At 33.1% G+C, this 13,387-nt stretch overlaps 2 protein-coding genes across 3 annotated transcripts in view; one reads left to right on the top strand and one right to left on the bottom strand.

Annotated features, from left to right (window-relative positions):
* Nucleotides 1-13,387, bottom strand: part of KCNK5 (potassium two pore domain channel subfamily K member 5) — a 575,865-nt gene that overhangs the window by 328,339 nt on the left and 234,139 nt on the right. The gene's annotated exons all lie outside the window — the stretch shown is intronic.
* The window catches only part of DNAH8 (dynein axonemal heavy chain 8), a 128,351-nt gene that overhangs the window by 90,071 nt on the left and 24,893 nt on the right, over nucleotides 1-13,387 (top strand). For both annotated transcript variants that reach the window (XM_064648475.1, XM_064648474.1), the window contains exons 70-79: nucleotides 799-1,011; nucleotides 2,254-2,391; nucleotides 2,718-2,845; nucleotides 3,596-3,767; nucleotides 5,011-5,166; nucleotides 6,446-6,601; nucleotides 8,072-8,254; nucleotides 8,722-8,827; nucleotides 9,552-9,804; nucleotides 9,906-10,096. In XM_064648475.1, coding sequence (XP_064504545.1) covers nucleotides 799-1,011; nucleotides 2,254-2,391; nucleotides 2,718-2,845; nucleotides 3,596-3,767; nucleotides 5,011-5,166; nucleotides 6,446-6,601; nucleotides 8,072-8,254; nucleotides 8,722-8,827; nucleotides 9,552-9,804; nucleotides 9,906-10,096 — 1,696 coding nt within the window. The remainder of the gene's footprint in view (nucleotides 1-798; nucleotides 1,012-2,253; nucleotides 2,392-2,717; nucleotides 2,846-3,595; nucleotides 3,768-5,010; nucleotides 5,167-6,445; nucleotides 6,602-8,071; nucleotides 8,255-8,721; nucleotides 8,828-9,551; nucleotides 9,805-9,905; nucleotides 10,097-13,387) is intronic.

Below are 13,387 nucleotides of genomic sequence, written 5' to 3'. Positions count from 1 at the left end.
CTAAGAGATAGTAGCTTTTCCCATTCTGTGTTTCAATATTCCTGGCCCAAATTCCTTGGTCAGCCAGCCATTTCTTCCTCCCAGACTTTGATCTTCTCTCAGGATACACCTTGATTTCCATGGCTTCTCTTGCCATTCTTTAAATTCTGTTCTCTATGTCTATTAGTGTATTAATATGCCAATATTATTACCTTGATATTTTTTCATGCAAATGATGAAAAATTATGTATATTGGATACAAATAGTGCTCTTGCTTTTTATTTATGCTTTTACAGTAACTAAGAAATCATCAAAACCTTTTGTTTTCCACTGACATAATAAAATGGGTCAAGCAGTTTTTCCATTAATTGTCTTTAAAATACTTAAACACTCATTAGAAAAAGTTAAACCCAATGGTTTCACTTTTCAGAATTTAAATCACATTTCCAAATGCATAAGCAGTTTTTTGCATTCTTCAGGTAAGTTGCAAATATATCTCTGAGGCTTTATTTTGATTCTTTTTTTTTAATTACATGGTGTTTCTTAAATGCTTTTAAAATGTCAACACAGGAATATAGAAGATGGAAAGTACATCAATAACTTTCGAATCTAGTTACTGGAGTGTACCTGCTTAAAACTCCAAAATAATCAAAGATGTGTGGGAGGATTTACAACTGACTAACACAGCTGTAATATTTACTATATGAATTACCTTTGCTTACAGAAGAATTTTGGGAATACTTTTTAAAATAGTCATCTGTAAACAAGGTTTTGAATGTAAAATGTTTAAATAACTCATAAATATGTTGGGTTTTGCAGCTTATGAGTGGCCCATTCTTGAGCAATCTACAGAACTTTGCTAGGGATACAATCAATGATGAGACAGTAGAATTAGTCCAGCCTTACTTTGAAATGGAAGACTATACACTGATGAATGCTAAAAAGGTGTGTGGCAATGTGGCAGGACTCCTCTCTTGGACACAAGCCATGGTGGTATTTTATGGTGTTAACAGAGAAGTCTTGCCTCTTAAGGTAATACAACATCTCTTGCTTTGTGTTTGCTTATCATGTAATTTAGTTTAGTTTAATTTAATAGGATTCTACAAATATAGATATAGATAATTTTATTCAGACATAATAGCCTGTGATGTTAGTGGCTAAAGATGATAAGAGCAGAAAAAACTGTATTCTCTTCTTGATTCTAGGCAGAATGCAGAACAAAAAATTAGCCTAGATTAAATTTATGTGCTCTGGTTTACTGTGTATGGGAAAGGTGTTTACAGTCTTTGTTTTTATAATGTTATAATTACTTTATAATTGTTTTCAAAAAGTTGTACCGGGATCTTCATTCCTTCTCTAAAGAGTCTTGCAAACAGAGCTTTGCAGTTATTTTACCTTCTTTGCTTTCACACAGTAACTTAAATGCAGTGGAGGACTGATATCTTGCCCAAACATTGGCTTTCTGAAGAGATTCAGAGCTCACATCAATAAAGGAGCTATGTTGCAATAGTAGGAAGCAAATCGAGTCAAACATTTTTAAGAGTAAATTTTACTTTATTGTGGGTGTTCTTTTTCATGTTTATGAAACTCAAAGGCAGTGATTTTTGGTTCTAAACAAAGATTTTCCCCTAAATGTAGCACACTTTAAAAAAAAAAAAAAGAGCAAAGCATAAGTTGATTCCAAACATTTTGCACATTTTTGTCTCTGGTAGAAGAGTTATTTACAGAAGCAACAATAATACAGATGAATGATTCATAAATAATTTCATTAATTTCTTGCATTTACTGTAAATATGACTTTAGGAGCAATGGGAAGATTCACTGTTTTAGGACTATTGTTTTATAGTGGTTCAAAGCAATATTGTTACATGATAAAGGACCAATCTCCTATTGTGATTGCTGGTCACTACAGAATGTACAAATAAAAAAGAAAATAAAACATATAGTCAAGTAAGAAGACTGAGTGATTGTTCCTCTAGTCTAATCAATATATACAGATCAGAAACTTTGCCTTCTTAACCAGCTTCTTGAAATGTAAATTTTTCTAAAGGAATATTGACAATATATAGTAGGAACTCTATTGCTATTTAACAAAAAATCTTATCTGCAGTCCGTATGTGATATAGTTTTCAGATTAATTGTTTTTGATATTTATATAAAAGTTACTTTGACGTATTATTGTCTCATTATTACCAGCTAAGCAGGCTTAAATAGTTCATTGATTTATATTCACATCCTATATAATTGTTGTTTTAATATTTCTTCTCTTTGCAGGCTAATCTGGCAAAACAGGAAGGTCGCCTGAAAGTAGCTAATGCGGAAAAAGATAAGGCTCAGGCAGAATTAGATGAAAAGCAAGCTGAACTGGATAAAGTGCAGGCAAAGTTTGACGCAGCAATGAAGGAGAAAATGGTGAGATAAAAGTATTTTAGTCTTATGAAAAATACCTACATACAATACTGTCAGGATTTGCTGCAAACACATATTCACCAGCTACCTTGAATAGCATGGATGAGATTCAGGTATAAAAGTAAGAGATTTAAATCTATATTCTCTCCTACTCCCTTATTTCGGTGAATAGGAGCATGATACACAATACATGCCCTTAAGAGTTCTCATGAATGAGTTTTAAATAAATAAAATAGCAATAATAAATATAAGAAGATGAAAAAATATAAAGTAACTCTAAAGTTTTGCATTTTATGATTAATTTATGTAGGACATTTTTTCAATTTTAGGACTTGGAGAATGATGCAGAAGCATGCAAAAGAAAGATGCAAGCAGCCTCTGCGCTTATAGATGGACTCAGTGGAGAGAAAGTTAGGTGGACTCAGCAAAGCAAGGAATTTAAGGCTCAGATTAAAAGGTATCAAATTCATTACAGAAAAAAAAAGAAAATACATGTAAAAATTAAAGCGCTAGTAAGCAATTTAGTAGCTTTAATGGTCGTACATAATTTTCTTCCTGGAAATCGTAATATAGCAACACAATCAAATGAACTATCCTGAAATCTGAATTTTCCTCCCATAAGTGAATACATGAGTGCTGAGTGCTTGTATTTCAGTTAAGAACAATACCTCTGATTTTGGAATTTACTTCCAAAGAGATTATTACTAGTGCTGTTATGTGCCTGTATAGCAGCTGCTTCTCCAGCCCCCTAATACTGCACGTCCTTCCAATGTCTCTGGGGAAGTAAAACCTTCAGATAGGCTCAGCTTCTGTAGAACACTTATATCACCAAAAATTTCCTATGGGGAAACTGGGCATTTCTGATGAGGTCTACTCGTTCTAATAGAACTAGGTTTGTATCCTCGATAAATATTTTATTGCATGTATATTGCATATATATTGTATATATGCATATATTGTATATATTTTTAAGAAATAAACAGTTTTCTTGCTTCAGTTATGAGAGAAGAAATAGTTGTCATCAGGGTTTTATTGTTTTGTGGTGTTTTCATATGATACCACTCTCAAGTTTTGCCACAAAAATACTTCGCAAACACAAAGAAACTATTTGTTTGAAATCTTCTTATATTTCAAAAGCTGGTTGTCTAAATCAATAGGAATTGAATTTGTAAATCACCTTTTAATTATGATTTTGTTCCTTTTCTAGACTTGTGGGAGATATACTACTCTGCACAGGCTTTCTTTCATACTGTGGACCTTTTAATCAAGACTTCAGGAATCTTTTGCTTAAAGATTTATGGGAAGCAGAGTTGAAAGCTCATAAAATCCCCTTTTCTGAAGATTTGAACCTCATTTCTATGTTGGTAGATCAACCAACAGTAAGTTCTTGGTGCTTGGAGGGTTGAATTTCTATTAGCATATTCTGTAAGTGCTAGCAGAAATTATGCTTGCTTTGAGCAGAACTATAATCCCCAATATTCTCAATATTGCTGTGCTATGTAGTTCCAAATGCTCTTGGCAATTTTCGCTAAACATTGGAGTGTTGAGCAATGGGTTAGATAGGTAAGAAAGTTATAAATAAGTGATGTATAAAATTAGACCATTCCCAGTAAGCACACTTTTGAGTACCTTATTTTGAGAGCCCATCACCACAGTTATGCATATCTTGTTGTGGTTTAAGCCCAATCAGCATCTAAGTACCACTGGAAAATAAAATTGGAAAAAAAAAGATAAACTTCTTGGGCTGAGATAAGATCAGTTTAATAATTGAAAAAATATTTATCAATAATAATGTTGATACTACTACTACTAATAATAATGCAACCCAAGAGGAACAAGTGATGCACAGTAGAATTTCTCACCACCTGCTGACCAACACCCAGCCCATCCTCAAACCACAGTCAAGCCTCTTTCGGGTAATTCCCTCACTGAGCATGGCATTCTATGGCCTGTTTGAGTCAGCTGTCCTGGCCATGCTCCCTCCCAGTTTTTTGTGCACCTCCTCGCTAGTAGAACATGAGACACTGAAAAGTCCTTGACTTAGGGTAAGGACTGCGCTACTGAGCAGCAGCCAAAATATCAGTATTATCAACATTATTATCATACTAAATAAAAAAAAAATACAGCACTGTACCATCTAATAGGAAGAGATAGAACTCTGTCTCAGGCAAAACCAGGATACTTCTAAAACAGTGAGTTTGGTTGCAATTTTAAAAAAGAGTGCATAAAGTCTTTTCATTTAATGTGAATATATGAGAAATCAAACAGAGAGCAATGCCAGAATCTTAAAGTTTCCTTCAGTAAATATTAATCCCCAAAAACTCTCTTAGCCTTGTTTTCTTTTAACTAATCCCAATGTTTAATTTGTCTGTCAAGCTGTCTTTTGACATCTTTACACTTTTAAAATATATTTTTAATGATTCTATGTAGTCAAAAAGATTGACAAAAATAAATTCCTGGAAATATTTTTACATCTACATTAATAATTTTTCAGCAGGTTTAGATATGCATCCCCTTTGGCTTGATGTCCCTGTTCTTAGAACAGTTGTAATTGAAGGATAATTCCGGTGATATTTTATTCCAAACTACCTTTTTTAATTTTTTTTTTACTTTGTTCTTTAGATTAGTGAGTGGAATCTTCAAGGACTACCTGGAGATCATCTCTCAATTCAGAATGGTATCATTGTCACTAAGGCATCTAGATACCCGCTTTTGGTAGACCCACAAACTCAAGGGAAAACATGGGTTAAAAATAAAGAACAGGATAATGAATTGCAGGTAAACAGAATTTCAAAGAAATAACGTGCTCTATTATAGTCCTTCAAACATTATTACTTTAGAGGAGGTTTGCATTTGAGTCAGTGTAACCTGAGATAACTTTAACATGTATGGAGACTGACAATTATGTAGATGCATCAGCAGGAAACTTGATAAGAGCTGTAAATCCCACTCAAGGACTTGAAAAAGACCAAGACCATATAACTGGTATAAAATCTATCAAGAAGCATAAAAGAGAAGGAAGTAGCCTTTTGTTCAAAATTGGTGAGTATATTCCCTACACAAAAGAGGACAAAGACGTGATCAGTACAGCAAAAGAGTAAAATACAAAATCATTAATTGAGAGTAAATTGGGCAACTATTAGTAACATTACAGACAAAGGCAGGATAAGTTACAGCTCTGAAAATGTAAGCAAAGCTGTTCAACTGATGCAGTCCAGAATTTAGAACCTGAGAGGATGTTCATACGTGAAGTTATTGCTACAAAAAGAAATTGAGGACAACCAGCTGAAACCAAACCAAATAAAAATTTGCCTGTCCTAACATTGCTGCAATCTTCATAGCTCTTTTATAGCTTAATCCAACAGGGTAAAATGTCTGCTCATGAAGTATAATATAAAAAAGTTCATGTGTCATCATTTGCATCACAAATGAGTATTCCCAAGTGATATAGCATGAAGAAGGGAATCTGCATTTTAAAACCCTTAACCTTAAATGTTGCAAAACTCTTATATCCTGAATATCAATAAATTTTGGAGGATTTAGTATTAGTTAATTATATATAGTTTATTTATGCAGGTTTTATGAATCCCATTTCATGAAATGTCAGTCTGGGTTCAAAATATTGTAACAGCAATTCATTTGTTAGACTGAATTCATATTTCCAGAAAGAATTTCTCAACACTTCAAAGCTAAAATCAGAAAATCTAGTCCTCAGGACATAGAACAGAAAATTAAAGGTTAGGTGTCTCTGATTTCAGAAATACACATAACATCTTCAATATACAAAAAGCTGTACCAGTTTTATTTGGTACATTATTACTCTCACAGTGAAGTTTTGAGGATTCGATTACAGCCAACCTTTTTATGGTACTTTTCATTGTACACACAAGAAGTATTTCTGCATAAACTGCTGCATAGTCAACATTTATATTATTTTCTTTAAAATGCAACTAACAGAAACAACGGAAAAAGTGTCCATTGTTAGATCTGTGATTTTCATGTAAGAGTTTCAGGAAATGTTTTTGCCCTTACACCAATTTCTAATTTACTTTTTGAGGTAACAACTCTGAATGACAAGTATTTCCGACAGCACCTAGAAGACAGTCTTTCACTGGGCCGATCACTCCTGATTGAAGATATAGAAGAAGAGTTGGATCCAGTCCTTGATAATGTATTAGAAAAGAATTTCATGAAATCTGGATCTGCATTTAAAGTTAGTAATCAAACAAAAGAAGTGGAATAGGTAGTTTTGTGACAAATGATATTTTACCATTATTCCAAACCTCTGCTGAATCAGGTAAACTTTGTATTCAATAAAGTGTAAAGAATCAAACTAATAAAATACAGGAGACAGAGCCTCAGCTCTATAGTAAGTTGGTGAGTCTAAAATTTGAGTTTAACTGCTAAAGTTATCACTGAAGATTCCAAACTGGAACCAATTATTTTTATCCTATTGAACGCTTGAAATATTTTCTCTTGATTTTCACACTTTAACAGAATTAATAGAATTGAAAAGATCTCTTCCTGATGGGAAGCACTGATTGTGGCAACTGCAAAAATCTTTAATCAGTTTGAAGCTGTTTTCTGATGGAACAAGCCAAAAAGCACAAAGATTTATTAATAATATTTATTCCCAGCCTTGAAAAATCATGAATCTTTCTGACCATCAATAGATAAATAAATCACTCCCAAATCTTAACAACAGATCCCTTTCAAACATTCTGAAATAAAATGAATGCACATGCTGTATTATTTCTAAATAATGTATTGTAATGTGTATGTGTGTGTATATATATATATAATGTACATATATGTATAATAATGTAATTTATTTTTATCAAATAATCTTAATTAAGTGCCTGGGATATGAGAGAGAGGGTAGACCAGATTGCTGATAATAATGAAAATAAAATGGTTGCTATTTTTGTGCAGTAGTTTTATTTTGAATGTTAGTGCAAATGTGCTGAAGGGAGTAGCTTGGTCCTAATCCTCTGTAAAGCAGTTATTTGAAGTGGCCTTGGAGGCTCATATGTTGGAGCTGCCTGTGTCCCCCCACCGCCCTATGGCACTGGAGTTGGAACTGGATGATCTTTTCCAACACTAACAATTCTATGATTCATATTATGATATACAGTAATCAGATTTCCTTGTGCACATGCAGCTTTTGAGTTAGTCTGCTATTTTGGAATATCTTAACTCTGTAAAAATTTCTTTGGAAAACTCTGAATAAATTTTGAATTGCTTTGGAAAAATTCTTTGAGATCTGCTTAATCTTGATAAAGATAGAATTTATCTCCAATAATTTATGTTACATTGTTAGATCATGCAATTCCTCTTTTTTCTTGAACACAAGAGAATAATGATTTCTACAAGGGTCAGCAGTTTCCACCATCTTCATTCGAGGTGTAATTAGAAGCCCAAAGCCTAAACCACATGGTTCTGAAGCTGTTAATCAGAACCCACAGTGAAAGCAACCCCTATATTTAGTTAGAGGGGAATGCTGCATTTATAATATACTTTATGTTTGGTCATTGACTGATATTTTCATGACAAATTTTAATTGTAAAATAAAATTCCTCTCTTTGGCATTTCAAATAAGGTTAATTTTTGTTTCTTGTCAATATTACTGTGTTTAATAAAGCTCCTTTTCCTCTGTTTAATATTATTTGAACTTACTCCACAGGTGAGAGTTGGTGATAAGGAAGTAGATCTTATGAATTCATTTAGACTCTACATTACTACAAAGCTACCTAATCCTGCTTTCACGCCTGAAATTAATGCAAAAACATCAATTATTGATTTTACTGTTACAATGAAAGGACTTGAGAATCAGTTACTGAGAAGAGTAATACTTACTGAAAAACAGGTAAGTTAACAGTACACATAAACTATAGTGATGCTTAATTTATTCTTTTTTTTCACTCAACAGGTTTTGGTATGTAGGGAAGGCGAAATGTTCAAATGGGTAAAAGATATCAGCCATTTTCCAAAGTTTTATTCAGATTCGGTATAGACATTTCCAAATAACAAAAATACATCTGGAGGCTATTCTACATATGACTGTCAGTATGACACAAACAATTAAGCACAAGTATTTCTCATGGATAAGATATGTCATAAGATACTGAATAAGCACTGCTTAAAAAAAATTTTATTAAAATGACATTTTAGATACCCAAACCAGAAAACTACACATTTTGTGACTGGAACCAACTCTTCACCTGTATCTTCAATCACAATTCATGAACTTGAAAAATCAGAACTGAATTTTAAGTATCCCTCATAGTTGCAGTCCATAAAGTGTCATGCCATTTTCTTGGGTTTTAATAATAGGAATTAGAGGCAGAACGAATTAAACTCATGGAAGATGTAACTTCTAATAAGAGGAAGATGAAAGAACTGGAAGACAATCTTCTTTACAAACTAAGTGCAACCAAAGGTACTGTATCAAAGGATTATTCAGATTAGGCAGATTAAACTGATTCACACTAGAACCTTTCCATACAGAAAGTGATTTATCCATCTAAGATACAATAAGAGAACATCCAATGGTAGGAGAATGAGGGGTATGAGGGATTTAGTACTATAACATGCAGCTATATACAATTCTAGACACTTAAGTTTAACATCTAAACAAGTTTTGTGAAATAAATCCATTTTTGAGAGATTTCTGCCCCTCAAATGACATAAGATATCTATCTGATCATGGGCAAACTCTTAACCCATTGAAAATGCAAAGTAAAATGGGTTAATTTAAAATGGTGTTGAAAGTCTTTCACAATACATTAGGAGCCTGAACATGATCCATTACTATCTCAGGTGGAAAAAGAATCTGGTAACAGTAATTGATCAGTGACTGCTGGAGAAGCATGAATACTGTTGAATGGCCATTTCCTTTAGGACCCTAGGTCTTCTTTACTTTGAGTGTACCAGTGAATAGACTTCAAAATAACTGAAGTACTATGTATGAGTATGTATTTTATGTATGTATTTTTAGCATCATATATCCTGTTTTATCTCAATTTTAAAACCTTTCTGTAATTCAGTAAATAATTTCTATTTGTTATTAATATTTCCTGTAATTTGGCCCTTTTTTCTATGTATATATGAAATGAAAAAATTATTATAAAAATGTCCTAAACATCCATTATTTTACTTTTTAGGTTCTTTAGTAGATGATGAATCCTTAATTGGTGTTCTGCAAACAACTAAGCAAACAGCTGCTGAAATAGCTGAAAAGTTGTCAGTGGCAGCAGAAACTGAAGTGAAGATTAACACTGCGCAGGAGGAATATCGACCTGTTGCTACCCGTGGAAGCATTCTTTATTTTCTTCTTACAGCAATGAGCATGGTCAATAATATGTATCAAACTTCACTGGCTCAATTCTTGAAGCTATTTGATCAATCCATAGCCAGGTAGGAAGACACAGATTTTTCCTACTATTCAGATGTTTGTCTTTCCAATGTATTTGCTGCTATTAACACGGCTTTCTCTGTGCTTTGTTTTTATGATTCAGATCTAAGAAGTCTCCTGTACCTCAGAAAAGAATCTCAAATATTATTGAACATCTTACCTTTGAAATTCACGCATATTCAGTTAGAGGCTTGCATGAAAACCACAAATTCCTCTTTACCCTCCTCCTGGCATTAAAAATTGATCTTGAGAGAGGACATGTGGAAAACAGAGAGTTCCAAACACTCATTAGAGGTAATTTTTAAAAGTTGTGTTATGTGTAGAGCTAATTCAACTTTTTAAATTTTTATGCCATTTTGAAGTATGATTTTTTTGGCTAAATCGTTTCTCCCAACAGTTCTGTGGGAGCTGCCTCTGTCCTTACGCCTGCTGTGGTCCTGTAAAGATAGATGCAGTTCTCTGTCTCACTTCTACCTCTGCCATTTAACCTGCCTGTGTTCTATCCTGAGATCAAGGTGATAGTTCTGGTTTTCTCCATCAAGCTGTTTATTGTATATTTTTGTATTATATTTGTATCCCTATATTATAAATTAGGTGGTCCTTTTTGATCCTTTGCTTCTCTGCTTTGATAGAGCTGAGTAAAGCTATCTCCTCAGTTCCCAGAATTGCTCCACATAAAGTTGAAGACATGCTGCAGTCTTTTATCAGTTTCAGTTTGAGTTTTCTCTGACTTTTGCCAACCACCTGACATTAACTTTTAGAGAACATAAGGTGTTTCTGTGGCCCAGCTGACAAGGTCTGCCTCCTCTGTACTCTATGGGTTTGTGCCTCTCCTGAAAAATGTGATCAGGATTGCTTATGTGGAATCCATATGAAACCTGTATGAATTTTACAGTGTTCAAATGAATCCTGCAAAGGTCTGATGTCAAAGTAGTGAACCCAGATTTGAAGATAATTATCTGTCTTTAAGCAATCAAATGGATAGGAAACAACCTTAAATTCACTTTCTGTTTTGCCTTTCAGTTTGTCGTAATGGTTTTATCCCTTGAGAATGGTATCCACCTACCAATTTACCACAGGTGTCAGGCATGCTTGGAAATTTTTTCAAAATTAACAGACTGCTTTAGTGAGGCATTAGGCAAGGAATCATATTTCTTGGCTTCTCAGCTCATGGATTCTTCTTTTGCAGAGGAAAACATACCTTGGACATCTGAAGCAGAATGTGGTCACCTCTTTTTAACTGATGAGAATCTGTAATAAAAATACTTCTAGCAATTTTTGTCTAGAACATACGATTGCAGTTTCCTGCCAAGCTTTAGCAGAGGTGATTTGATAGTGAGAAATTTTTCTGGTGTATAAAATGACACCAAAATAGCACCATATTTTCTTTAATTATTCACATTATATTAAGTAAGATTGGAAAGTAGGCAGACACCCAGCCAATTTGTCCTGGACTCTTAGGTATCTTATGCGATGAATGAATTCTTCATTTTTCCTCTTTGGATGAACAGTTCTTTGTGCAAAATGAACATCATGTTACCAAACAGCAGCTGAAGAAAGGATTTATTTGGAAAATCAATCTCTGTTCCTCTTCTTTCCATTTCTTTTCCAAGAGATTTCATTGCTTATTATCAGGGGATGTCTCAGTGAAATAAGCATTGCTATTTGAAATGAAAAGGTCTCTAAAACACATTGTTCAGCCAGTCTCAGGAGATTATCAACTTTAAGTCTTTCATTCTGCTAAAGTACATAAATTGAATTTCATTCTATTTGCTGTGTTCCATCAAAGCTAATCACTAGACCCTTCCAGAATATTCTAATGCTATAGCTTGAAGGTAAATTTAAGTCAGCAAGACTAAAAAAGCAGATCCCCAAATTACAGGAAAATAGCCTCCTAAGATAATGGTGTAGAATTTTTATTAAAGCATTAGGAAGGAAGAAAATCCAAAGATATGATAATATCTAAGGAGTTAATTGATGATTTTGTAGGTATCTTGACACATAGATAAGCTGTGTCCTTTACCAGTAGAAAGTGAAGGACTGACACAAGTGAATAATACCAACTTCTCTAGCAGATGTATTTTACTAAGAAGGTCTATAAATATTAGAGAGCATGGTACAGAGGAACTGCAAAACATCTTTGACCTAAATAAAAGGCAGAAATATTGCCAAGTATGGTACTTGGTGGACAGTTCATGATTAAGTCTTAAAATTAAGGCAAATCTTTTGGGATAAAGTGATTATGATTCTCTCACAGAATTCAAAAATTTGCAAAAGTATTCCTGTTGGCCTATTGTACTAAATTTGAGAAACACGTGATTCTGGTATAGGGTATCATTTTGCTATAAAAATGCCAATAATAGGTTACAGTTTTGTGCTAACACTTTTTGTTATCTCTCTTTGATTTCCATTATTTTAGTTTGCAGAGACTAAGAGGAAGTTCTGGGATCCATACATGGATCACAGGCAGTTATTTCAAACTATATGTCCTAATGACAAAGACATAAGAGGATATGTGAGGGAACTTTTAACAAGTAGTTACAAGAAATAAAGGAAAATCAGTATTTACATCTCAGGTATCATGAAGCAGCCTTTCTCTCTGTGGTTACTTCAGGTTACTGAAGCTTGTCATCCCTGAGGTGAAGGGAAGGAGAAGAAAGATCGCAACAGAAGGAAAACTTTGTCATAAAAGCAAATTAAGTAACTTTACAATTTTGGATTACGTAAATAATTTGGATTTGTTTGTAGGGACTCCACATTCTTGAACAAGAGTTTTGGCCTTTAGCTGGGCAGTAGGACTGAAACTACTTCAATAGTTCATGAAAACATTCATATAATATATTAATCATACAAAATTCTGTTTCCTGGTTATATCTCACTCTATTCATCTGTGGAAGAAAGCATTGCATAAATTTTTATAGATGATGAAACTTTTCTCATATGCCTATGACTGGCAAAGTGAAAGCTAATACAAAGAAATAATTTTTCCGGCATCGTATATTTAACTTATCAATATAAAAATTATTAACCGTAAGATTTTAACAGGATTTATCAAAATATTATGTATGTATATTAATAACAAGAATATAAAGTACTACAATGAGAAACACGTTGTTTAGAATTTTGTAATTCTCATTCTCCATTAAATAACTCTGCCTCAAAAAGTTAAGGTCTAAGAATTTCCCAAAAAGGAAAAACTTCCCTGAGCTCTGCTTCTCCCCACTGGTATACTAATGTCCAGTTCAACAAAGTGATTCTTGTGTTTCTACTCAAATATGTACAGGTAACTAGGAAATGTTTAGTCTTTCTCAATAATTTTTTAATAACAAAATTAGTGTCTAAGAAATTAATATTCTAATTAATATTCTAATTAAAATAACATTCTAATTGTTATTTCAATGATGTTTCTCCATTTTTTTCCTTCTTGCTTTCATGATTCATTTTGTCTACATCCTATTCATGGAGGTGGGTGCGCGATTAGAAGGATCTCTGTGTTTAAATAATAATTAAATTAATTAAATAATAATAATTATTCTATTATTCTATAGAATAATTAGTTTGTAAGAAGTATTATTATATTAATTG

Source organism: Pseudopipra pipra, chromosome 3 (genome assembly GCF_036250125.1).
Source record: "Pseudopipra pipra isolate bDixPip1 chromosome 3, bDixPip1.hap1, whole genome shotgun sequence".
Taxonomy (NCBI): Eukaryota; Metazoa; Chordata; class Aves; order Passeriformes; family Pipridae; genus Pseudopipra; species Pseudopipra pipra.
Note: the sequence above shows the minus strand (reverse complement) of the source record. Positions and strands in the feature narration are given on the sequence as shown.